The sequence below is a fragment of the Solanum verrucosum genome, unplaced genomic scaffold, assembly GCF_900185275.1.
Source record: "Solanum verrucosum unplaced genomic scaffold, falcon-dt-bn FXZP01000180.1, whole genome shotgun sequence".
NCBI lineage: Eukaryota > Viridiplantae > Streptophyta > Magnoliopsida > Solanales > Solanaceae > Solanum > Solanum verrucosum.
Genome location: NW_026020402.1, coordinates 1,624,405 through 1,650,315, shown reverse-complemented (window position 1 = coordinate 1,650,315; position 25,911 = coordinate 1,624,405). Strand labels below are relative to the sequence as shown.

The following is a 25,911-nucleotide window of genomic DNA, read 5'->3' as shown; positions in this document are numbered from 1 at the left end:
TTGTTCCCTGGAGGAAGATCAACCAACTCCCAAATATGATTGCTTAAGATTGATTCAATCTAACTATTGACAGCCTCCTTCCAAGAGGTTGAGTCGCTAGACAATATCGCTTCCTTGAATGTTTTGAGGCTCACTTTCAAGAAGGAATGTTACAAAATCAGATCCAAATGAAGTAGCTGTCCTTTGACGTTTATTGGGCCTTGGACTCTCTTCATTGGTTTCATTCTTTTTTGGTTATTCTCGAGGTTGTTTAGACCCCCCACTAGATGACTCAAGTCTAGCTTTATACGATAGATATGTTCAAAAAATTCAGCATTATCTGATTCCATTATCGTATTATCATGAAGATCCGGATGTTCGGACTTATAAACCAAAAATCGACATGCCTTACTATTTGTGGAATATCCAATGAATACACAATCCACACTATTAGGCCCTATTTTCACCCTCTTAGGTATATGAACCTGAACTTTGGCTAGACACCCCCACACTTTGAAATATTTCAAGTTGAGTTTTCTACCTTTCCATTTTTCATATGGAATAACATGTGTCTTCGCGTGAGGCACTCTATTGAGTATTCGATTTGCTGTATGGATAGCTTCCCCCCCACAAGTTTTGTGGTAGACTTGAACTTATAAGTAAGACATTCATCATTTCCTTTAAAGTTCGGTTTTTCCTTTCCGCAATTCCATTAGATTGTGGAGAGTAGGGTGCAGTAGTTTGATAGATGATTCCATTTTCCAAACATATTTCTGCAAATAGAGATTCATATTCTCCACCACTATCACTTCTGATCATTTTGATCTTTCTATCCAACTGATTTTCAACTTTAGTTTTATATTGCCTAAATGCATCTATTGCTTCATCTTTACCATTTAGCAAATAGACATAACAATATCTAGTGCAATCGTCAATAAAAGTTATGAAATACTTTTTCCCACCATGTGTTGGTGTTGACTTCATGTCACAAATGTCTGTGTGAATCAGTTCTAAGGGATATGAATTCCTTTCAACAAACTTATAAGGATGCTTAACATACTTAGATTCAACGCAAACTTGACATTTTGATTTATTGCACTCAAATTTAGGCAAAACATTTAAGGTAATCAGTTTTCGCAAGGTTTTGTTATTAACTTGTCCCGAACGTTCATGTCATAAAAATTTAGACTCAAGCAAGTAAGAAGAAGCAGAATCTTTATTCATATCAACTGCAATTACATTGAGTTTAAAGAACCCTTAGTGAGGTAACCTTTTCCTACATACATTTTATTCTTTCCCACTAACACTTTATCAGAAACAAATACACATTTGAATCCGTTCTTAGTTAGATTCCGAAACATACAAGACCCTTTTCAAAACCACCACCTTGCCCGATGTCATCTTTAAGAGGACTTTGCCAGTTCCTTCTACCTTTGCAACAAAAATGTTTTCCATAAACAACTTCTCATCTGTAGGTGCTGGAGTATATAATGAAAATAATTCTTTATTGGTACAAACATGGCATGACGCACCAGAATCTATCCACCACTCTCTTGGATTTCCAACCAAGTTGCATTCTGAAAGCATTGCACAAAGATCATCCATCTCTACTTTGGATTCAACCAAATTTGCTTGATCCTTCTTCTTGTCCTTCTTGGGACCCCAACATTCAGTAGCCCTATGACCACGTTTTTCACAATTGAAGCAACTTCCATTGAATTTCTTCTTAGGAGGATTTCTCTTTGGACCAGATGATCTTTTTCTTTTCTTCGATTTTTTGGGATCTTCTTCAACAATATTTACTCCACATATTGCTGAATTACCACGTGACCTCTTTTTTGCGGCTTTGTTATCCTCTTCGATTCTCAGCCTTACCATGAGATCTTCAACAGTTATCTCCTTGCGTTTATGTTTTAAGTAATTTTTGAAGTCCTTCCACAATGAAGGTAACTTCTCAATAATGGTGACCACTTGAAAAGCATCATTCACAACCAATCTTGCATTAAAGATTTTGTGAATATTGAGAATAGACTTTGTCACGCCCCAAACTACCCCCGAGACGCGGACACGGGACCTAGGATCACAAGTGATCCCAAGCTAATCCTGCTGGCATGATCATGAGCATACTAAAGATAATAAACTGATGCGGAAGCTAAATCATAAATAACATGAAAGGATGGGGTATACCCATATACTATAACTGAATATATCAAATCTGAGAGTTTAATACAAAAGAAATATCAAACTCAAAACACTAAGCTGAATCTAACTATGTCTGAAATAAGCCTCTAAACTGACTAGAAATGTTGGGACATGCCCCGAGCTACCCCCAAGACGCAGACACGAGACCTAGGACCACAAGTGATCCCAAGCTAACCCTGCTAGCATGATCATGAGCATACTAAAGAAAATAAACTTATGCGGAAGCTAAATCATAAATAAATCTGAAAAGATGGGGAATACCCAAATACTATAACTGAATATATCAAATCTGAGAGTTCAATACAAAAGAAATATCAGACTCAAAACACTAAGCTGAATCTAACTATGTCTGAAATAAGCCTCTAAACTGACTAGAAATGTTGGGACATGCCCCAACTACATCTAGCAAAACTGAAACTAAACACTAAAAATACTGAAAAGAAACTCATGACTATTGTCCTCGGAGAATGAGGACTCACCACTGATTCTGCTGAACTGGAGATCGGGAACCGATCTAAGCGTGATCTGGATGCTGAGAACCTGAACCTACATCACGAGAAGATGTAGCGCACATATGCGTCAGTACTTGAAAGGTACTGAGCATGCAGGATGGAGTAAAGCTGAAATAACATATAACTGAACAAAGCATACTGAGCAATGATATAATCTGAACATGATATAGATACTGAAATACTGAATACTGAGCTAACTGAATGCAATGACCAAATTTATAACATGCTGAGACTGAATACTGACTGTACTGAAATATGGTCAATGCAATAGAGTCTGACCGAACTGTGGGAGCTACTAATAACCGATATAAAACCACATGAGCTAAATGTGGAGTCCGATGTATACGCCCCATCGAGAGGACCCAATATACCCTGCCAGAGCTATAGAGGCATGCTGGCGTGATCACTAAACTGATGTTGCCCACAGAGGGGACTTACACCTACGTGGCTCGTAGTTCTGGGACTATATGGGTACGCTGAAACCCTAGTCCAACTCGGTATTATGCTACTCCCAATGAATTAAGTGGTTAACTAGTTATGACTGAATTTCTGTAAATACTGGATAGCTCGAAACTGAACATGCAAACTGAGAATGCAACAATTAATCTGATAATGATGCATTCATAAACTGAGGCATGTATAACTGAATTCTGAAATATCTGACCTAGCATGTGTAATTCAAGAACTAAAGAAATACATACCTAGGGTTCTGAAATTCATGCAATAAACTGAGCAATAACATGATAATCTGATTTGGGACATTTAAATAACTAACTCATGATGATCTATTCAAATTCTAGAAACCCTAGGTCTGTTCATAATCACGGAATCAAGAATCTGACTGAATTCTAGGGACCTAATGGGCGAAAGGAACCCACTAGTGAAATCCCTCATACCTGGTGACGAATTCCACGGAGAAATCTTTCGATTTCAGGGCTGGATCTGAAGAAACCTCGCTGCGTTCTTGAACTAGGGTTCTTGACCTTTTCTCCTTCTTGATTCTAATTCTTCTAAGTTTGATTAATGATTTGACTTAGGTAAGTTCTAGTTATGTTTCTAGGCTTAAACTAATTAAAACCTCATGATTTAGGGTCTAAACGACGTATCTTAGGGGTTAAATGAAATAGGAAAAGACCAAAAGACCCCTGAATTAACTGCTGTCGGAGTGACTGACGGAATGGATTGACGGTCCGTCGATCGGGTCCGTAGGTCGAGTCGGCCCGATAGGGCTTCACTAAAACAGGCATAACATTTTACTCGGAGGTCAGAATTAAGCAAAATCGGTGGCGTTGGAAAGATAATTCAATTTTCTATCTAACCATATGTCATGGGACACATAATTCGTTTTGTGCTAAGAGTTATGACTATTTGAAGTTGACCCATCAATATTTTTCAGCTAACTGGCTGCTGACCCTCATCTACGGTTAGACCTACGGACCGTGGATCGAATGACGGTCCGTGCTGGTCGACCGTATTTTGTGTCAGAGGCTGGGTAAGGGAGGTCTCGATCCACGGACATAGACCACGGACCGTGGTCTGATCTACGGACCGTGGGTCTGTCCGTGAGTCGAGACTTAGCCAATTTTCTGAGCTGGTTTGGGGTGGGGTTGCAGTGGTGAACCACGGACCACCAGCATGGGCCTAGGTCTAACCTATGGTCCGTGGATGGTGACTGTAAGTTGCACCTGCAACTTCTCAAAATCTGTATTTTTGTCTGTTTCGAATACGGGGTGTTACAGGAGGGATAGAGATAGGCTGGGTATTTGGATGGAGATCTATTCCAAAATCGATTTCCCTTTCGGGAGGAACTCCGGGAAGATCTTCTGGGAACACTTCTGGAAACTCACTGACTAAAGGAACTGACTCAAGAGTTGGGGATTCAGAACTAAAATCCTTAACCCGAATTAGATGATAGAGATAACCCTTAGAGATCATCTTTATGGCCTTAAGGTAAGAAATGAATCGACCCATAGGCGCTAAGCTACTACCCTTCCATTCTAAGATTGGTTCGTCTGGAAACTGGAAACGAACAATCCTAGTTCTACAATCAACTGAGGCATAACATGAATGTAACCAATCCATACCTAGAATGACATCGAAGTCTACCATTTCTAACTCTACAAGATCTGCTGAGGTGAATTTCTGAGAGACTGTGACATGATAATTTCTGTATACCCGTCTAGCTATAACTGGGTCACCGACTGGAGTAGAAACTGAGAAAGGTTCTGAAAGAGTTTCTGGGCTAACACTGAATTGGACTGCTATGTAAGGAGTTACAAAAGACAAAGTAGTCCCTGAATCTTTCCACTGAGTGTACCATATGTGAGCCGCACCCTTAAGCTGGTAGGATGCCAACTCAACCCTACCATTATCAGTCATTTGCATCACTCCAAAGATTTTCTTAACCTCATCAATGAAGTTTTGTGGGTCTTCACCAAATTGTGACCCTAAAACTCAGGCGGATTCATCCTTATAAAGATCTTAAACTCTAGCTGCCACTGATCCACCATTTCTATTAGTAGGAACTGGAACTTGCTGATTGTTCTCGTTGGTCATACCTGAGCCAAAAGCTGAATTGACATTCCGAAACTCTTTATTCGAAACTTTTTGATCTGGGACTAGAGGAACTGCGTTAGCATTGCGTGCATTAGCATTCTTTGCCTAAGCTCTATGATGAGGCATGATCTTAAGCGCATAACGATAGATTAGAAAGGAGATCATACCAATGCACGATAAGAATATCAAGAAAGTGAGGTTTTCCTAAAATCACTTTGTAGCCTCCCTCTCATTAGATGTGGTGGACTTCACACCCATGAAAAAGACTCTACTTAGTGTGGCTTTTCAGACATCCTAGGACACTTAAACCTAATGCTCTGATACTAAGTTTGTCACGCCCCAAGCTACCCCCGAGACGCGGACACGGGACCTAGGATCACAAGTGATCCTAAGCTAACCCTGCTGGCATGATCATGAGCATACTAAAGATAATAAACTGATGCGGAAGCTAAATCATAAATAACATGAAAGGATGGGGAATACCCATATACTATAACTGAATATATCAAATCTGAGAGTTTAATACAAAAGAAATATCAAACTCAAAATACTAAGCTGAATCTAACTATGTCTGAAAATAAGCCTCTAAACTGACTAGAAGTGCTGGGACATGCCCCAACTAGATCTAGAAAATCTGAAACTAAAAGACTGAAAACTGAAAGATGACATGACTATTGTCCTCGAAGAATGAGGACTCACCACTGATGCTGCTGACTGGAGATCGGGAACCGATCTAAGCGTGATCTGGATGCTGAGAACCTGAACTTACATCACGAGAAGATGTAGCGCACGTATGCGTCAGTACTTGAGAGGTACTGAGCATGCCGGATAAAGTAAAACTGAAATAACATATAACTGAACAAAGCAATAAAGTAATGAAATAATCTGAACATGATATAGATACTGAAAATACTGAATACTGAGCTAACTGATGCAATGACCAAATTTATAACATGCTGAGACTGAATACTGACTGTACTGAAATATGGTCAATGCAATAGAGTCTGGCTGAACTGTGGGAGCTACTAATAATCGATATAAAACCACATGAGCTAAATGTGGAGTCCGATGTATACCCCCCATCGAGAGGACCCAATATACCCTGCCAGAGGTATAGAGGCATGCTGGCGTGATCACTAAACTGATATTGCCCACAGAGGGGACTTACACCTACATGGCTCATAGTTCTGGGACTATATGGGTACGCTGAACCTTAGTCCAACTCGGTATTATGCTACTCCCAATGAATTAAGTGGTTAAATGGTTATGACTGAATTTCTGTAAAGTACTGGATAGCTCAAAACTGAACATGCAAACTGAGAATGCAACAATTAATCTGATAATGATGCATTCTTAAACTGAGGCATGTATAACTGAATATATTATGACTGAAATACTGAATAGCTCAAAATACTGACATGTAGATACTCATACTTGAAAACTCCTTTTTAGAAAACAATTCAACATCATAATATTCTATGATCATTGATGACTTGGGAAGTCATACCGCATAAACATTAATGGTATAGCTAGATACCATATTATTCATACATTGATGACCTACTCAATTGTCATACTAATCATGTTTTAGAAGCTCTTTCTCAAAACTCATCTTAACTTGCTCAAAAACTCAATTTAAAACTCAAGCGTTGCCTTAAAGAAAAGCTTCTCATGATTTATAACTCAAAATAGGGTTTATGCTGAAATATACTGATAATGTGGCATAAAACTGGAGCATGTATATCTGAATAACTGAAATATCTGACCTAGCATGTGTAATTCAAGAACTAATGAAATACATAGCTAGGGTTCTGAAATTTATGTAAGAAACTAAGCAATAACATGATAATCTGATTTGGAACATTTAAATAACTAATTCATGATGATCTGTTGAGTTTCTAGAAACCCTAGGTCTGTTCATAATCATGGAATCAAGAATCTCACTAATTCTAGGGACCTAATGGGCGAAAGGAACCCACTAGTGAAATCCCACATACCTGGAGACGAATTCCACGGAGAAATCTTTCAATTTCGAGGATGGAACTGAAGGAAACTTGCTGCGTTCTCGAACTAGGGTTCTTGACCTTTTTCTGCTTTCTTGATTCTAATTTTCTAAGTTTTGATTAATGATTTTGACTAAGGTAAGTTCTAGTTATGTTTCTAGGCTTAAACAGATTAAAACCTCATGATTTAGGGTTTAAACGACGTATCTTAGGGGTTAAACAAAATAGGAAAAGACTAAAAGACCCTTGAATTAAATACTGTCGGAGTGACTGACGGAATGGACTGACGGGCCGTCATTCAATCGACGGTCCGTCGATTGGATCCGTAGGTCGAGTCTGCCCGACAGGGTTTCACTAAAACGAGCATAATGTTTTACTCGGAGGTCAAAATTTAGCAAAAGCGGTGGCGTTGGAAAGATAATTCAATTATCTATCTAACCATAGGTCATGGGACACATAATTCATTTTGTGCTAAGAGTTATGACCATCTTAAGTTGACCCATCAATATTTTTTAGCTAACTGGTTGCTGACCCTCATCTACGGTCAGACCTACGGACCGTGGATCGAATGACGGTCCGTGCTGGTTGACCGTAGTTTGTGTCAGAGGTTGGCTAAGGGAAGTTTCGATCCACGGACACAGACCACGGATCGTGGGTCTGTTCGTGAGTCGGGACTTAGCCAAATTTTCTGACTGAGTTCTGGGGAATCTTTCTGTCTCGAACCACGGACCTGTAGGACGGACCGTGAGTCCATCTTCAGTCCGTGGATGGTGTCCGTGAGTGCCACCTGTAACACCAGATATCTGAAATCTCTATTTTTGGATACTGGGTGTTACCGACTTAATATTTCCAACATAGGTATTAACTAAATTTATACCTTCAACAAAGAGATCATGGATTATGACCTGTAATACTTGAATCTTGGGTGACGGCGGTCTTACTGTCTATCATCTTATAGTCCAGAAACTTTGCCACAATGAACTTCTTCATTCCGGCATCCTCTGTTTTGTAATTCTTTTCTAAAGTATCCCAGAGTTCTTTTGAGGTTTTGACATTACTGTACATATTTTACAGATCATCTTGCAGGCCAGTCAGAATATAATTTTTACACAAAAAATCTAAATGTGTCCATGCTTCTGTTACCAAGAATCGTTCTTCAGGCGGAGTTTCATCCGACATAATAGGAACGTTCTCATTAATGAACCTCTGGAGACTCAACGTAGTCAGATAGAATAACATCTTCTGCTGCCATCTCTTGAAGTCGACTCCAGAAAACTTTGCAGGTTTCTTAGCCGGTGCTAGGGCAGCAGTTGAACGATTGTGTGCAACCGATGTTGTTGCAGTACTTACTGTTCTAGCATTTACTTGACTTGAATTAGTCATTTTTCTGTCAAATGGAAAACAATTTTAGTATGTGAAATACTCACAGTAAAGAATAAATCCTTACACAGACTGTTTCTGATTTAACGATAAAATTTTTATGTTCTTTTAATTGTTAATCGAATGATTTTAAAAATTCAAATAAAGTAGAAAATCATAAACGTTTAATCTCCAGAAACCTCAACTACAGAAACTATGAAATTTCTTAAGATTGTTATCTCATGTATTTCGGTTAGCCAAAAATACAGAAATATAAAAAAAAAGATGAAATGGACAGAATGCTTTTAATTCGAGTCCATAGAAACCACTGTGTTTCCTTAAGAAATTTAATCCCCTCACTGTACCCGAGGTTGCAAATTAATTCCTACAAAGATAAAATGGATTAACCTGTTAGAGAAGTAGCGGTACCTCAAACTTCGATAACTTCAGTGAGCGCAAGAACAACAACAAGAGCACACACAGACTCAGTTGATCGACAATTTTGTTTATGTAAGAAAATGTATGTAGAGAGGAAAAATTTTCAATGTTTTAAAAATGGAAAAAGACCTATTATTTATAGCCATTTACAGCAAGGAACGCGTCTAGTCAGACAAATCTATTCAAACCCATTTTTTCCAGAACGTTGTCTTTTGGAAAAAGTAACGACTTTTTGAAAGGAATAGGTCCCTTCAGAATGTTTTTACCGTTACACGTGAATTTTAAATAAATTCTGTTGCGCCAAATTAATTCTGTTATTTAACTAACATTTTGAATTAATTTATAAGAGAAAGGAAATGAATTAACAAGATTGATTAAATAAATTTTGTCCAAAAATATTAAAATCCAAATCCAAAGCCGGGGCTGAGGCCGAGGCCGAGCGAGCGACGACGACGGCGCGAGAAGGCACCTTCTTCTTAACCCTTTAAGAAGTAAAGGAAGTGTTTCCTAATATAAGGACAACAATTTCCTTTCTTCTACCAATATGGGAAAATGACTTTTCATTTGCACTTTGCAATGACTTCTCATTTTCTCTCGAAAATTGGTTCCCCCACTTTTCCATCTTCTCTTCTTATTTCCCATTCACACCCTGCTATACCCAACAATGTCTTGTTTCCAACTCCATCGATTGTTTGTCAATGAGAGTCCGAAGTACTAAGACATTATGGCTTATTTATCAGAGATGCTCCAACCTGGTGGAAGTCCGCGACCTAGTTCAATCACATTATTTGCCAAATCCAAATCCAAATCCAAATCCAAATCCAAAGCCGAAGCCGAAACCAAGGCCGAGGCTGAGCGAGTGACGACGGCGGTGCGAGAGGGCACCTTCTTCTTAACCCTTTAAGAACTAAATGAAGTGTTTCCTAATATAAGGACCACAATATCCTTTCTTCTACCAATATGGGAAAAATGACTTTTCATTTTCACTTGGCGATGACTTTTCATTTTCCCTCCAAAATTGGTTCCCCCACTTTTCCATTTTCTCTTCTTATTTCCCATTCACACCTTGCTAAACCCAACAAAGTCTTGTTTCCAACTCCATCTATCGTTTGTCAATGAGAGTCCAAAGTACTAAGACATTATGACTTATTTATCAGAGATGCTCCAACCTGGTGGAAGTCCGCGACCCAGTTCATGACAGAGAGGAAGCAAACCTCACTACCTATTTAAATGAAATTTCATCTTCCAACTCCGGTTTTTATTTTTTGGAGGGTATTTTTGTCTAGAAACTTTTTGGAGGGAGTTATCTAAATGACTTTAAAAGTGTTAAAATTGAATTATTCATAATTACATCCTCTCATTCACTCATATATTCCTATGCTCAAGAAGTTCAAAAAAATTCAAGGCCAAAGTTCATCTTCCAAAGTTCTTCATCAAGTTTCATCATTAAAGTATGTAAGACTATCTCCACCTTGTTCTTCTCCACAATAAACTACGTTTTCATGATTCAAAAGAATCCTTCGTGAATGAATTAGGGTTAGAACGAAACTCCATATTCTTGAATTGCTCTTTGTTCCTCATGAACTTCCAAGAACTCTCCATGAAAGTATTTCAATTTCTTCACAATTCTTTTATTACCCATGAGTTTTTACAAGATTTCCTCTATGAAAGCATTTTAATTTCTTCATAATTCTTTTACACATGTGTTTTCTAAGATTTTCTACATGAAATTATGAATGATTACTAAAACAAGAAATTCTTAACTTGAGAACTACTTTAATGATTTTCTTTATAACTTCTTAATAACTCTTTGGTGATTTCTTAATATTTTCTTGGAATTCTTATATTATGAACCTTAGAACTATAAGTTATGAAAGTCCCCAAATTTAAGACGTTATGATGCTATCTTATGATTCTCTATACCACTTTATTATTATGATATGATATATGTCTCTCATGAATGCAAAATGATGATACATGAACTGTAACATGATGACGTGATGATATGAAATAAATTTATGAGCTATGGTTCCTAAATGTTATGGATATAAGTCTCCGGGCTATTCCATGATCATATGAGCTTAAGAGAGCTAAGTAGTCAATTGAAAAGGCATAATTCTAAATGACGAACTCTGAAACTACGTTTGTCAACATAGATTAAGGATCGTATAGTTGGTTCAAGTGAGTCCTTTTATGCTCATGGTAAGGACTAGTTATGAATTAATATGATATGTACGCGTATGTCTCATACTCGGTAAGGTATGAGATGTCTTAGTTGATCGGGTTGAAATCAAACTCCATTCGCTCACATGACGGTTTGTATCGGTTACACTATTAACCTCTCATAATAAACTAAAATATGATAAAAAAGGTATCCCTAAGGCATTCTGAACGACCTCATCTCTTAACCTTCATATGTCACGACTATGATTATGCTAGCTGTTTACACTTATCTTGATATATATGTTATGTTTCATTCCACAATTTTACATACAGTACAATTTCATATGTACTTAGATTCCTTCCACCGGATGTGCTGCATCTTTTACTGATGCAGACTTAGGTACACTGACAAATGGTTAAAAGATTAATTTGATATATCAAAAAGAAATATCTACATTTAATTTTTTAATAATTTTGAGTTGTTTCCATTCAAAGCATATCCAATTGACTTGATAAAAAGAAAAATTATTGCAAGAATGTATAGAAAAAGCGCTATAGTCTGAGTGAGATCCTACTTGGCGTGAATTCAAATTAATTAAACTTTAATGCGGTAATTAAACACTGGGTGAAGACACTCAAAAATATTAATTGGAGGAATGTATATATGTATCATCTTTCATTTTGCACAATATATAGTGCTTCTTGCAAGGTGATAGTGGATGAGCCTAAAATATTACAATAGAACAAATCAATTGTTACAATTGTATGAAAATATACTAGTAATATTCCAAAGGGCAATATTTACTTTGGCTTCTCAAGTAAATGTATCATTGACCAAATTCTTATTTAATTAAATGGCTGAATGTATATGTAATGTATCAATATTATATGAATAGTGTAAGATTGTATATGCATGATGTATATCTATACATTAGATATGTATAAATAATCACAAACACAATTACATAATATTTATACATTACAATGCATCTTCCTCATGAGTTGATTTTTTTTCAATACCGACTAGCTTAAATCTCCTCTAAATAGTCCTAAATTATACATATGAAAAAATCTCAATGTTTCGATTCTTTTAGTATATTATATTTTCACTAGAAATGATCAATTTAAATTTGCGGTAGATCAAATTTTAAATTTTGAGATTCAAAAGCTTTTAATGAATGATTTCAATGGACATTTGATTCAAGTATCCACTAAACAATCCAACATTTAGATATCATTAGCTACTCTCAACATTTCTATTCTCTAGATATATTCACTCAAAATAATGTATAGTTGCGACTATGTCTAATTTTATTTATTTAAACTTACCCAATTGCCCGAAGAAGATCTGAGAAGACATAGACATAATCAGTAAATGATCAAATGGTCATTCTATTGTTTTAGTTTCCCGATTACATTTATCGGAAATGTACTCAAACAAAGCGATTTTAATAACTATCAGAAATGACTCGTCTTCTAGTAGATGATTAAAGAAACAATGAGTTTAGAACTTTCCTTGTTACTTTAAATTATATCATTATCATAATAATTTAAGACATAATAGGTAGATTTAAAAAGCAAATTAATTAAACTTCAAAAAAGGAAAAAAAATAAATTTTGGTCAGTGCAGTATTTAACTTTCCATATTCCTACCACAACTTTGGAAAGTAATTAAAACCTAATACACTATAAAAGACCAAGCTAGTTTCATGTATTGAAATCATTCATTCATAGCTCTTTCTATTTTCTTTGTCATGTCTTCAGAAAAACTCATAACTTTCAAGACTAGCGATGGTGAGGAATTCAAACTCAATGAGGCTGTAGCTGTGAGGTCAGAAGTTATCCAGAACAGGGTACAAGATGTGGATAGTACTTCTAATGTCATCCCCTTGTCTAATGTTGATGGCAAAACGATGACCAAAGTTGTTCAATATTGGAAGAAATATTCGGAAGAAGGTGTTACGGAAGATCAGTTAAAGAGTTTTGATTAGGATTTCTTGAAGATGAGCCAATCAAAATTAGTTGGTGTTCTCTTGGCTGCTAATTTTTTTGATGATAAGCAGTTGAAGGAGGTAATAATCCAAGAATTTGCTGATAGGATCAAAGGGAAACCAATAGAGGAAATACGTGAAGTATTTGGTATCGTGAATGATTATACTCCAGAGGAAGAAGAGGAGGTACGTAGAGATAATGCTTGGGCTTTTGAATGATTTTATATTATTTCCCTTATTTCCTTAGCTATATCCTATTTTTATTGTTATTTTATTTCTGTTAGTTCTATCTTGTGTTGTTCCTTTTTGAAGAAATAGTGCTCGGTTTTGAATGATTTATAAATTATATTGGAAAGAAATTAAAGCTTGTTATGTTATTTGAGAAAAAATATTATCCTTTTAGATACATTATTCACTCAAATTTCCTCTAAATAGTCCTAAATTAGATATATATCTGAGCAACTTTCGATGTTTTAATTCTTTTAATATATTGTATATTCACTAGAAATGACTAATTCACATTTGCGACAGATTAAATTATGAATTTGAGGTTGGAAACATTTTAATGACAGATTTCAATAGATATCCGATTCAAATAATTTAGATTACATGACCTTCTTCGTTACCCCATACAACTATGATTGGATGATAGAAAAATTAAATGGTTGAAATGGAGTTATAGCAGTGAAGTCGGCGGCGGCGAAGAGGAGGAAAACGGTTGGATTTGCAGCAGTCCAACGCACATTAACAATTGAAGAAGTAAAGAAGATTTTTTGTTAAAAAAATAGAATGAGAAATAAATGAAAATAAAATTAAAAAATAATTGGCACGTGGTAGGTAATAGTTGATGTGTGTATGCACTTTCTTTCTTGTACGTGAGATTGACCGAAATTTGGGATATTTTTGCCACGTTTAAATTATTTAAGGGGGTGCTAGGACCTCTGCAAAGTTCCTATGTCTTTTAAAAAATGTGTTATAGTTGAATGGGGTAATGAAGCATTTTTTCTCTCTAAATCTTAAGACCTAGAATAGTCTCTCCACTTATATCGTTCATGTTGGGAGGACAATTAACATACAAACAAAATAATATGATGAACGTTACTTCCTCCGTCTCATATTAAATATTAGACTTTTCTCTTTACATGTCTTTTAAAAAAATCACGAATAAGAAGGTTAGTTGGAAAGAAATTAAAGCTAGTTATATTATTTGAGAAAATTAGGTAGAGTTTTAATTTTCCTCTTGTTTAGGGTATAAAAAAAGAAAACTTTGTGATAGATTAAAGATGTGTCTACAACTATTCAAACACCATTCTCCAAAGTTATAATAACTTCAGCTTTTACAAAACGATACACAACAAAAGCTTTCTTGTACCTATCACCATCTTCCTATCTGTTACATATGTTCTGAGTGATAAAGATTGGATTTTTCAAACACCCATTATATCCAATTACAAGATTTTTTTTTGTTTTTAAGCAATAGTCTCCATAAATATTCCCACGAACTTTTTTTCCCCGTTTTGACTTTCTACTTCAACTAGAACAGTGAAAACCTAATGCTCTATAAATTAAGCCCTTCAAACCTCTCAGACATTATAATCATTTAAATCTCCTTTCAATAATATTCTCAACAAAAATAAATTAACATCTCTTATTCAAATATATTTTTATCATCATGTCTTGTTTAACAAAGTTTTTAACTTTAAAGACTTGTGATGGTAAGGTATTTGTACTGGACTAGGCGATAGTCGTAAGGTCACAAGCTATCAAGAATATGATTGAAGACGATTGTTTTTCAAACGTCATTCCCCTGCCTAATGTCCATAGCAAAACAATGACCAAATTAAAGTGATTGAATACTGGAAGAAACATTCGGAGGAAGGCATTTCCAAAGACATGTTTATGGATTTTCACAATTATTCAATTTTTCTATTTTAATGGTGGTGATATTTCAGGTAGAATAAGGGAACAATATATAGATGATCTGAGGTAGGTTTTGATAAATAGTTGATCACAATTTAGGCAGAAAACTCTCATACCTAATAATTCACGTATGAAACTTGAAAAAACAGAATACTTTAGATTTCACACGTGATAACATAGTTTTTATTTTATTTTTACTAGATTATTTGTTGCAGCATAAAAATTATTCAGTTTTTATACATAAATCATTTAAATTTACCTAACTGGGTTTTGTAATTTGTAATTTGTAGTAACCAAATCATTGAACTTTACTAAGTAATAAGAAGTTTTAGATAATTGAGATTGCTCAGGTTTAATAATTTATCAAATGTTTGAACAAATTTGGAGGATAACTTATTCACATTTTCTATAATTTGAAGTTGAAATTTATTTGACCATCCACAAGAGTGGTTAGTAATAGTAACTCATCATAAATGTTTTTTTCCTCCTTTTACGCTAGATAACAAAGAGTAGAAAATGTTAAAATAATTATTTTTGTAATAAAAAATTCATTCAACTTTGCTAATTATAAGTATCATATAATAAAACGTACATTTAATTTTAAGCTAGATTACAAAGAGTTCAATTTTGCCTCATTCTTGGTCTAACATATGCATTTAAATAAAGATATGTAATGCAGAAAGATGTACAATTTTGCCTCGTTCCGTGAATAAATTAGTGCATTAATTAAGAAGCTCACATATATGGGAGAATATAGAGACGAATTTATTACTTAATTTTCGTTAATTTAAAATTATGGATTCATATATAATACTCTGTTATAGTTTTGATAAATTTTTACATATAAATAAACGATCAAGGAAAAAAATGAGATTTTTACTTGGTCGCACAAGTAGGGTTAGACAAAAAATTGTAACGAAAGTCAAAATTGAACAATTTCGAGTATTGTATAGATAAATTTAAACTTTTTCTCTTTTTCCTATTAAGTAACTCATTGTTAATTAGGGAGTATATAATCATTTATTATGAGTTATGTAACACCCCAGAAATTTTTTGAGCTAAGACTCGTACCGTTTTTCATAGTGAGTGAGATTTTTTGCAAGGAATTTAAAATTTCTTGAGTATTAAGGTCTCTAGATGTTGCACCTTGAGTTCCAAGAAGAACCTAAGAGAAAAGCAGTCAAGTCATTCCTAGTTTTTCTCAAGTTTTGGGTCAACTTCAAATGACCATAACTCCTAGTACAAGATGAGTTAGGTGAGATACGAGATAGAAAATTAAATCCCTTCGAGTCCTCTTTCCAACGCCACTGAGTTTTCTCAATTCCGAGCTCTGAGTAAAAAGTTATGATGGATTTACTAACGTCGCGCAAACCTGGCAGCAGCTCCGCGACGCGGAGCGAACACAGACTTCACTGCCTGGTGAAAGATCTTTCCGACTCCCAAGCTCGTTTTAATTATTTCTTTAGGGGTATTTTAGTCCTAAAATCCCTTAGGAGGTCATCTAAATTGCCCTAAACGTGTAGAAAATCAGTTTTCTTAAATCTAAACCCTCTCATTCACTCCAATGATTCTACGCTCAAGAAATTCAAGAAAAAGCTAAGGCTAGGGTTCTTCTTCAAAGGTTTTCCTTCAAGTGCTGCAAGAAGATGGTTCTTTCAGGTATGTAAGCTTCCATAGTGTTGGGTTTGTTCACCCACACGCCAATCATGTTAAATTCAGCGTTAAGTTCGTTCTAGAAAGTTGAAAGTATGATGTTCTTGAAATTGGATTTAGTTCTTGAGTTTTGATGAGATTATTGAGTTCTTGATGAAATCATGTCGATTTTAAAGTTGTTTTTGTGTAGGTTTTTGTGTTCCATAAGAAGAGTCGCATACATGAGATCCTTATTGTTATGTAGACCATCAAGTCGAGTTGTTTCATGCCCATAATTCCGCATGAACTTCGTAAGTTGAGCATCCTTCAGAGAAGTGGTTTCTTCAAGTTCTAAGCCATTAAGTATTGAGTTCCTGATCCTTTTTGAGAAGTATCTTTGTGTCACACCCCGAGCCTACACCCTGGACGTGGTCGGCACTCGGAGACCGTTGATGTCCCCAAGCGGACCCTTGGCCTGGCTTACTTAACTCAGCGGAAGACTTAACTCAACAGAATAAACTCAATGCAATAGTTTAAATGATAACATCTTAGCCAAAATGACAACTTATGTCTCAAAACAAAGTATCTGCAAATACATAGATGAGAGACTCAATACTTACTGTATGACTATCTATGAAGCGTCTATAATACTGAGATGGATGTTGGGACATACCCCACAACATCCTAATAAAGCAAAACAAGGAAAGCGAAATAATAGAATCCTCCAGAATGCAATGAGGCTCACTACTGACTCTGGAGTGCTCAACTGGATTAATGGCGTGCTGGATGCTGATCCTGGTTACCTGTGTCTGCATCATAATAAGATGCAGGCCAACTGGCATCAGTACATTCAATGTACGAGTATGCAAGTTGGAAATCAAAACAAAAACTTAAGCTTGAAAGGAGGACAAAGGACCACTTACCTTGGCTCTGTTTAACTCGTGAACAACTGAACTCAATATAAAGCAATAAGACACATGCAATATATATAAATCTTGTAAAACAGTGTAAACAACTTAGTTCGTTAAAGATAAAGCAATAACAAACTCAACTTTACTTAAATATAAAAGTAATATAACTTTTGTGGGAGATTCTCTAACCGACAACCACCACTATGAGCCTAAGTGGTGATACAGTGTCTTGCCCACGCTGCCAAAATTGTCCTATACTTTGCCATCATATAAAACGTTTAACTTAGTGGGTCCATTAGTCTATGCTAAAAGAATCTTAAGGAGTCATCTAAAAAGTATGATCCTTTACTACCCATGATGGCTACATGGTTTATGGAGACTTGAGTTAATATGAACTCGCATCCCCACATATACTTAGCTCATATGTTTGTAAAAATAAAACTCTTTCTTTGAATTGAGATAATTACTCAAAACTTAGCTTAAAAGCTCTCTTGGAATCGATGTTCCCTTTCTTGCTCAAATGTGAAACATTTATAAACTCTTTGGGAATACTTAGTCCCCTTATAGCTTTTTGAGAAATGAACTCAACTCTTTACTCTTTGCTTAACTTGAAACTTGAGCCTAAAAACGAAGTTTAAACATTTAATAAAGACTCTTGAAAACTTTAGCAAACTTTGCTTTGACTTGCTTCTTAACTTCTAGACTTGACTCTTAACTTCTTTGACTTTGATCTTAACTTTCCTTGAATTGGATTATGGATTCAAGGTTCATGATCTCATATTTACGGATGATTTCATGATGTTTAGATGTACCTTAGAGTGTTGTAAACAACTAGAAAATATAGATACATCACTTAGGAACTAGTACGAAAAGGTGGGGGAAGAATGAGGTAAACTGGCGTCCTTGGCGCTCTGAGAGGCGTGGGGCGCCAGAGCACAAACTTCAGAGTTGAAGTTGTGGCGCTCTGGCTGGTGCGTCGCCCCAGAGGCAAAAGTTTAGACTCTGAAGTGGGGTGCTCTGAGAGGCGTGGGGCGCCAGAGCACAAACTTCAAAGCTGAAGTTGTGGCGCTCTGGTTGGCGCGTCGCCCAGAGGCCAAACTTTAGACTCTGAAGTGGGGTGCTCTGAGAGGCGCGACTCCCCAACCCCTTGCCCAGCAAACTCCGACTTTTCTCCTTCATTTTTCATCTCTAAACCCTTTAAACTTCTATGGTTCTTTCCCCAAACACTTAGGATCATTAGTGCCCTCAATACCCTATAGATTTAACTCGAAAAACAACCTGGAAACGCGAACCAAATCAACACTGGGTATTCAACAATCAACCAACTAGAATTCAACAATGTTCTTCAAGAACTTCACTTCTTAACATGTAAACAACTCCAAATCGCTGAATTGAAACAATTTGGTGTGTGGGTTAACTAACCCATCACTAAAATATCTCACATACCTTAATATGTATCACGCCCGACGAATTCCACTCGCAAGCTTGGATGATCTAGACGAATTCTTGTCTTTTTCTCCCTTTCTTTCTTCTTTTCTCTCTTCTCCAAGCCCTAAGCATATTACTCAATTTTCCAAACTGACTAAGTCATGGTATTACCCCAATAAATCCCTAAAATCATTTAGGAAATTAATTAGAGAAAAGACTACTTTGCCCTTCCCTAAATCCGGATTAAGACTTTCCTTAATCCAACAACCCAACTTTCGAAAGATATATCTCACTCATACAATGTCGAAATCGTGAAATCTTGGCGGGGTTGGAAAGAAATCTCCTAGGGCTTTCCAGCCATATCAAGATCTGCTCCTAACTCCTCCTGAGCTAGGAGTTATGGCCGTTTGAAAATGACCAAAACTCACTTTCTTAAGTTAGACAATTTCCAAATTTCCTTATTATTTCCAAAAATCAATATTTTCATATTTTAAAATCTTGAAAGTCATTTCTAGGTGCGAGATGTTACACTTTGAGTCCTTGAGTTGAAAATTTCATACCCATAATCCCGCATGAACACTATAAGTCAAACAATTTTGAGATGAGTAGTATCATTGAAGTTCTTGAGTTCCCAAGTATTGAGTTCTAACTATGGTTATTAAAAACCTTGCATTGAGTCGTTCATGCCCATCATTCGGCATGAACCATATTTTAAGGAGTCTTTTACAAATGTTTAAACTTTGTTTTAAGACTTAAGTTTTGAGTTCAGTAAAGAGTAAAGTTGACGTTCATTTCTTCAAAAGTATATGGGGACTATGTATTCCCAAAAGAGTTTAAAATGTTTTCACATTTAAATAAGAACGGAAAACTGAGATTTTCAAAAGAGCCTTTGAGCTAGTGTTTCAATAAAGAGCCTTTGAGCTAGTTTTTCAGTAAAGAGGCTTTGGGCTAGTTTTCAGTTAAAGAGTAAATGCTTTCACAATAAAGCAAGAGAGGAAACCTTGATTTCCAAGAGAGCCTTTGAGCTATGTTTTTGAGCAATTATCTCAAATAACAGAAGAGTTTTGTTTTTACAAACATATGAGCTAAGTATATTTTGGGAGTAGTATTGAGTACTGATATGAGGATGCGAGTTCAGATAACTCAAGTCTCCATAAATCATGTAGCCATCATGGGCATAAAAATGATCATACTTTTTAGATGATTCCTTAGTGCTTTTTAGCATACACTAGTGGACCCACTTAGTAGTTCAGGTTCTATACTGATGGCAAGGTACATAACGGTCCTTGGCAATGTGAGGTAAAATGTTGTACCATCACTTAGGCTCATAGTGATGGTTGTCGGTTAGAGAATCTCCCACAGAAGTTATTGTATTCTTATATACACAATTAATTGTATTTTTACATACATTTCAGAGTTATGTTGTATCCTTGCATACATACAGAGTTGACAACATGTTTTTAAATAGTTTGTTTCTTTATATTGCACTTGTTTTAAATTGCTTTATATTGAAATGAGTTCAGTCATATTGAGTTGAGTATCTAGAGTTGAGTACCTAGAGTCGAATATTATGTCTTTGACTTGAGTATATAATCTCTACGTTGAGTATCTTATCCTTGAGTACATCCGAGTTGAGTAAGTTTGAGTAGTTTTGAGTATCCTTGAGTATTTCTTAAGTTGAGTGAGTTTGAGAAGAGGTAAGTATGTTTCCTTTTTAACAAGTTTCAAGCTTATGTTTATGCTTTAGATTTCCTCTTACATGCTCGTATATTCCACGTACTGAGCCATTTGGCCTGCATCTTCTCATGATGCAGACACATGTATTCGGGATCATCAACATGGGCTTCGTTGATACATTCAGATGTTCGAGTTAGCTATGGTGAGCCTCATTATTTTCAGAGGATTTTATTTACTTTTCAGTTTAGTCAGGATGTCGTGGGTCTTGTCCCGATTTCCATCTTTATCAGTTAGATCAGTATTGTTGAGAAATATGTATTATTCATTTATTTTATTAAATGTTTTAAAGACTTAAGTTTCCTAATTTAGGGCGAGTTGAATATATTATTTTTATTCTTAGTTGTTCATTTGAGTTAAAGTTTTGAAAAGTTGAGTTTATTGAATTTTATTCAGTTTTAAGCTTTTGCATGCTTAAGTTAGTCTTCCGTTTGTAGTCAACCAAGATGAGGGTTTGCTTGGGGACCAGCAATGGTTCTTAAGTGCCGTCCACGTCCAGGGTGTAGACTTGGGTCGTGACAAACTTGGTATCAGAGCACAGAGTTTAAGTGTCCTAGGGTGTCTATGAAGCCGTGTCAAGTAGGATCTTATTTATGGTTGTGAGGGCTCCACTTCTATAAATTAGGGACTATAGACATTTAAGAAAGTTTTCCTTCTTTCATACTCTTAATCGTGCAATAGAGCTATGCCATAAAGACTTATTCTAACTCGTGCGTTTTTCAGAATTATTCATTCGACTACCCATCATACTAGAGGTGGTTGAATAGAAAAGTCAGTCCTTAGTGCATGAGTTGTTCTTAGCAAGAGTCTTGAGAAAGTCATGAGACTCCAGAGAGGCTTGAATCGTGCGTTTGAGCTAATAACGAGTTGTACTCTATTTCTTAAGCCTTGTTTCAGCTGAGATCCTTATGACGAAGTATGTTTAGAGCTTGGGTAGTATTTTCACCCTGAAGGGTAACATTAGTTATGATATCATGAACAGTAGTAGTGAAAGAGCCCAGAGTTAGAGGAAAGTATGTAGAGGTTTAGTAATCTAAGTAAGGGAGATGGTGTTGTGACAAGCTATGTTACTATAGTCATGTACCTAGTAAGTTAGTAATGAGGAATTTTCCCTTATGGGCAGACTAAGAAGTGATGAGTTGCGAAGATTCCATCATATGAGGTAGAGTGTGTTGTAGATAGAAAGGAGTTGGTGATGAAGTGTCATTGTGTAGGAAATGACTAAGTGTAAGTGGTGAATAGAAGAGCAAGAGTATTCATGAGGTTATAAATCTAAGCTAGGCTTATGATTTTGAGGGAGAGCCCATAATATTCAAAGTGTAGTAGAACTAATTAGGCATTGATATAAAGTGAATGAGTTAATAGTACTTATGTTGCGAAGTCGAAGATGATAGTAATTGTAAGTATGAAGAGTAAGAGGTGACGATTGACTATTTGTCATAAGGTCCTAGTGGACGAGTGCTTTTGAATTTGTATCTAGTAGTTGTAAGTTAGTATAGTATGTGAGCAATCATATTAATATTCGGGTTTAGACATGAACATTAAGATTGAATTTGAGATGTGTGTCATGATAAAAGGAATGGCAACATGAGGGTGATGATGTTAGTCTTAAGATTTGATCTAGAAGACTTGAAGAAATCAAGGTGATTAGCTGTAATAGATATGAGTGGTACAAGTGAGAGACCCTAACGTTTAGATAAGGGCAGTGAAGTGTGGCTAAGTCACAAGAGTAACAAGAGCATTAAGAGGTGTCCCAAGACGGTACGTTCCCGGATGAGGTTCCAATTAAGTTATGATTTTCCATGTGTGCCTAGATAGCATAATTGAGTTGTTAATGTGGAATAGGTCCATAGATTTCAAGTGTCAGGCTTAGACCTAAGGAGGAGATGACGAGAAGAGAAATCAAGTCAACTGTTTGAGAGTAAGATAGTAATGAGTTCCAAAGAGTATGGGAGATATCCTTTTGGAGGTCCTTTTAGTAATGAAGTGATGTTAGAAAGAGGAGGTTGATATTCTTATCGTGATAGTGATGGTGTGATAGTTCCATCTAAGCTTGTAAATAAAGAGGATGAGGTTTTACTATGAGAAATAGTTAAATGAGAGCCCTTAGTTGGTTCCGAAGGATTTAGTTAGTAAGAGTCCATGGAGTTGTTAGAGTACTAAGATTGAATGTGGTGGTAAAGAGTAATAGTTTGAGATGAGATTCTCTTAGAGAAGTATAGAATCCGAACTTAAGTATTTGGGTTAAGCTTGAATATAGTAAGAGCAGAACATTAGACACAGACCTTAGTAAGAGTAACTCATTTACATACCCAGTCTAGTCGTCATTCGAGGCCAATGATCCCAAGGGGGAGATATTGTAACACCCCAGAAATTTTTTGAGCTAAGACTCGAACCGTTCTTCATAGTGAGTGATATTTTTGCAAGGAATTTAAAATTTCTTGAGTATTAAGGTCACTAGATGTTGCACCTTGAGTTCCAAGAAGAACCTAAGAGAAAAGCATTCAAGTCATTCCTAGTTTTTCTTAAGTTTTGGGTCAACTTTAATCGACCATAATTCCTAGTACAAGATGAGTTAGGTGAGCTACACGATATTAAATTAAATCACTTCGAGTCTTCTTTCCAACGCCACTGAGTTTTCTCAATTCCGAGCTCTGAGTAAAAAGTTATGACGGATTTACTAACGTCACGCAAACCTGGCAGCAGCTCCGTGACGCGGAGCGAACATAGACCTCACTGCCTGGTGAAAGATCTTTCCGACTCCCAAGCTCGTTTTAATTATTTATTTAGGGGTGTTTTAGTCTTAAAATCCCTTAAGAGGTCATCTAAATTGCCCTAAATGTGTAGAAAATCAGTTTTCTTAAATCTAAACCCTCTCATTCACTCCAAAGATTCGACGCTCAAGAAATTCAAGAAAAAGCTAAGGCTAGGGTTCTTCTTCAAAGGTTTTCCTTCAAGTGCTGCAAGAAGATGGTTCTTTCAGGTATGTAAGCTTCCATAGTGTTGGGTTTTGTTCACCCACACGCCAATCATGTTAATTTCAACGTTAAGTTCGTTCTAGAAAGTTGAAAGTATGATGTTCTTGAATTATGTTCTTGAAATTGTCTTTAGTTCTTGAGTTTTGATGAGATTATTGAGTTCTTGATGAAATCATGTCGATTTTAGAGTTGTTTATGAGTAGGTTTTTGTGTTCATGTGCTGGGTATCTAAATCTAAAGAGAGATTGAGAAAAAGAATCGAAGTTAGGCAAATTGGGGTTAGAAAACAAAGAAGAAATTTTGTCGAACGAAATTTGAAGGTGGTCGCGTGTCGCGCACCTAGTGCCTAGATTCGAAAGTTCAGCTTAGTGTTGCGGAGCTGGCACGAGGTGTTCTACCTCAAAAGACGTTTTTGAAACCAAATTTTAAAAGCCACTCCGCGTCGCGGACCCACTCTCAAATATTGGTTTTTCAATCTTTTCTCATGTTTAGCTATCTAAAATCATTCATAAGCATCATGTGACCTTTCCTATCACAAATCACAACCTTGAATTCATAAATCACATTCAAGGTAGAGTTGAGAGTCAAGTTTTGAGAGTTCTTTCGAACATTTTTCAGAAAATCCCCTTTTGTCTTTTTGAGGAGCCTTCTTCAAATTCTAAAAAATTGTTTCAAGACTCGAGCAAGTGAGTATGAGAATGAGAATAATGTATTCATGAGTCTACCTTGTCATCATGAGATCTTTCTAGTCATGAACTATGACTCTTGAATTCATAATTCACATTTAAGAGAGAGTTAAGAGTAGACTTCAAGAAAGCCTTTGAGTTCAATTGTGAATCATTTGAGATCAACTATCGATTTGAACTAAGTTTTGAGGAAGTAAGTCAGAGAATAAGAAGAGTCGCATACATGAGTTCCATATTGTTATGTAGACCCTCGAGTCGAGTTGTTTCATGCCCATAATTCCGCATGAACTTCGTAAGTTGATCATCCTTCAGAGAAGTGGTATCTTCAAGTTCTAAGCCTTTAAGTGTTGAGTTCCTGATCCCTTTTGAGAGGTATCTTTAAGTCCTTGAGTTGAACATTTCATGCCCATAATCACGCATGAACACTATAAGTCGAACATGTAACATCCGACAATTTGAAATAACTATGAAGAGGCTTAGAGTTGGAAATTTTCATTTTTGGAAAGAATTCAAAACTCGGGAAAATTTGGCTAAGTATGGAAAATAATGAATTTTTGGCAACCTTTGAACAGTTAAAACTCCTAGCTCAGGATGATCTAGGTGTGGTTCCAGTTATGATTGCAAAGTTTGTGGATTGGTCTTTCCAACGCCATCGAGTTTGCTCGTTTCTGAGTTTGTATGAGCGAGTTATGCCCTTTGAAAGTTGGGCAGTTGGCAGGGAATCAGTCCGGAAATTTGTAAGGGCATTTTGGTCTTTTCCCTAGCCTTTTCTTTTGGATATATATGAGTGTGTTGGACTGATTTTGATCAGTTTTTCTCATTTTTAAAGAGTGAAAGTAAGGGTTTAAGAGTGAAGAAGAGAAGAAGAGGAAAAAGAGAAGATCAAGCTAGGTTTCGTTAAAGATCGTCGTGTTTTTCTTCGGGAGTGATCCCTATTAAGGTATGTGAGTTCATAGTGTTGGGTTGGTTCTTTCCCCCACACACCAAGCTAGTTTAATTTCGAGAAAAGATTGATTGTGTTTGATTGAAGTTGTTGGTTGGAATTGTTGAAGTTGTAGTTGTGTTGTGTTGTAGTTCTTGTTGGTTTGGTGTATGTTTCCGGTGGTGTTTTTGAGTTGAATCTATTGTACGTCAAGGTTTTTGATGATTCTAAGTGTTTGGGGGATAAAGCTTTGAAGTTTAGAAGGTTTAGAGTTGGAGAAAAAGAGGAGAAAAGTCAAGTTTTCGGGGAAAAAGGGCTGGCCCCAAGAGGGACTCTGAGGTCCAGCCCTTCGGGCGACGCCCCTACCAGACCTCTCTGAAGTTTGAGGTCTGGCGCTCCGTGCCTCTCAGAGCGCCAAGTCTTCCTATTCTTTTCACACTTTCTCATGCATGTTCCTAGGTATTGTACCTATGTTCCCTAGTTGTTTCCAACACTCC

The 25,911-nt window shown here is 36.2% G+C and overlaps 2 protein-coding genes across 2 annotated transcripts in view; both read left to right on the top strand.

Moving 5' to 3' along the window:
• The window catches only part of LOC125840269 (uncharacterized protein At2g23090-like), a 376,400-nt gene that overhangs the window by 102,034 nt on the left and 248,455 nt on the right, over positions 1-25,911 (top strand). The window lies entirely within an intron of this gene.
• On the top strand, positions 9,774-13,203 carry LOC125840112 (SKP1-like protein 4). Its single transcript, XM_049519087.1, has 2 exons — positions 9,774-9,930; positions 12,977-13,203. Exons 1-2 carry the CDS (start codon positions 9,774-9,776, stop codon positions 13,201-13,203), a joined length of 384 nt encoding a protein of 127 aa, XP_049375044.1.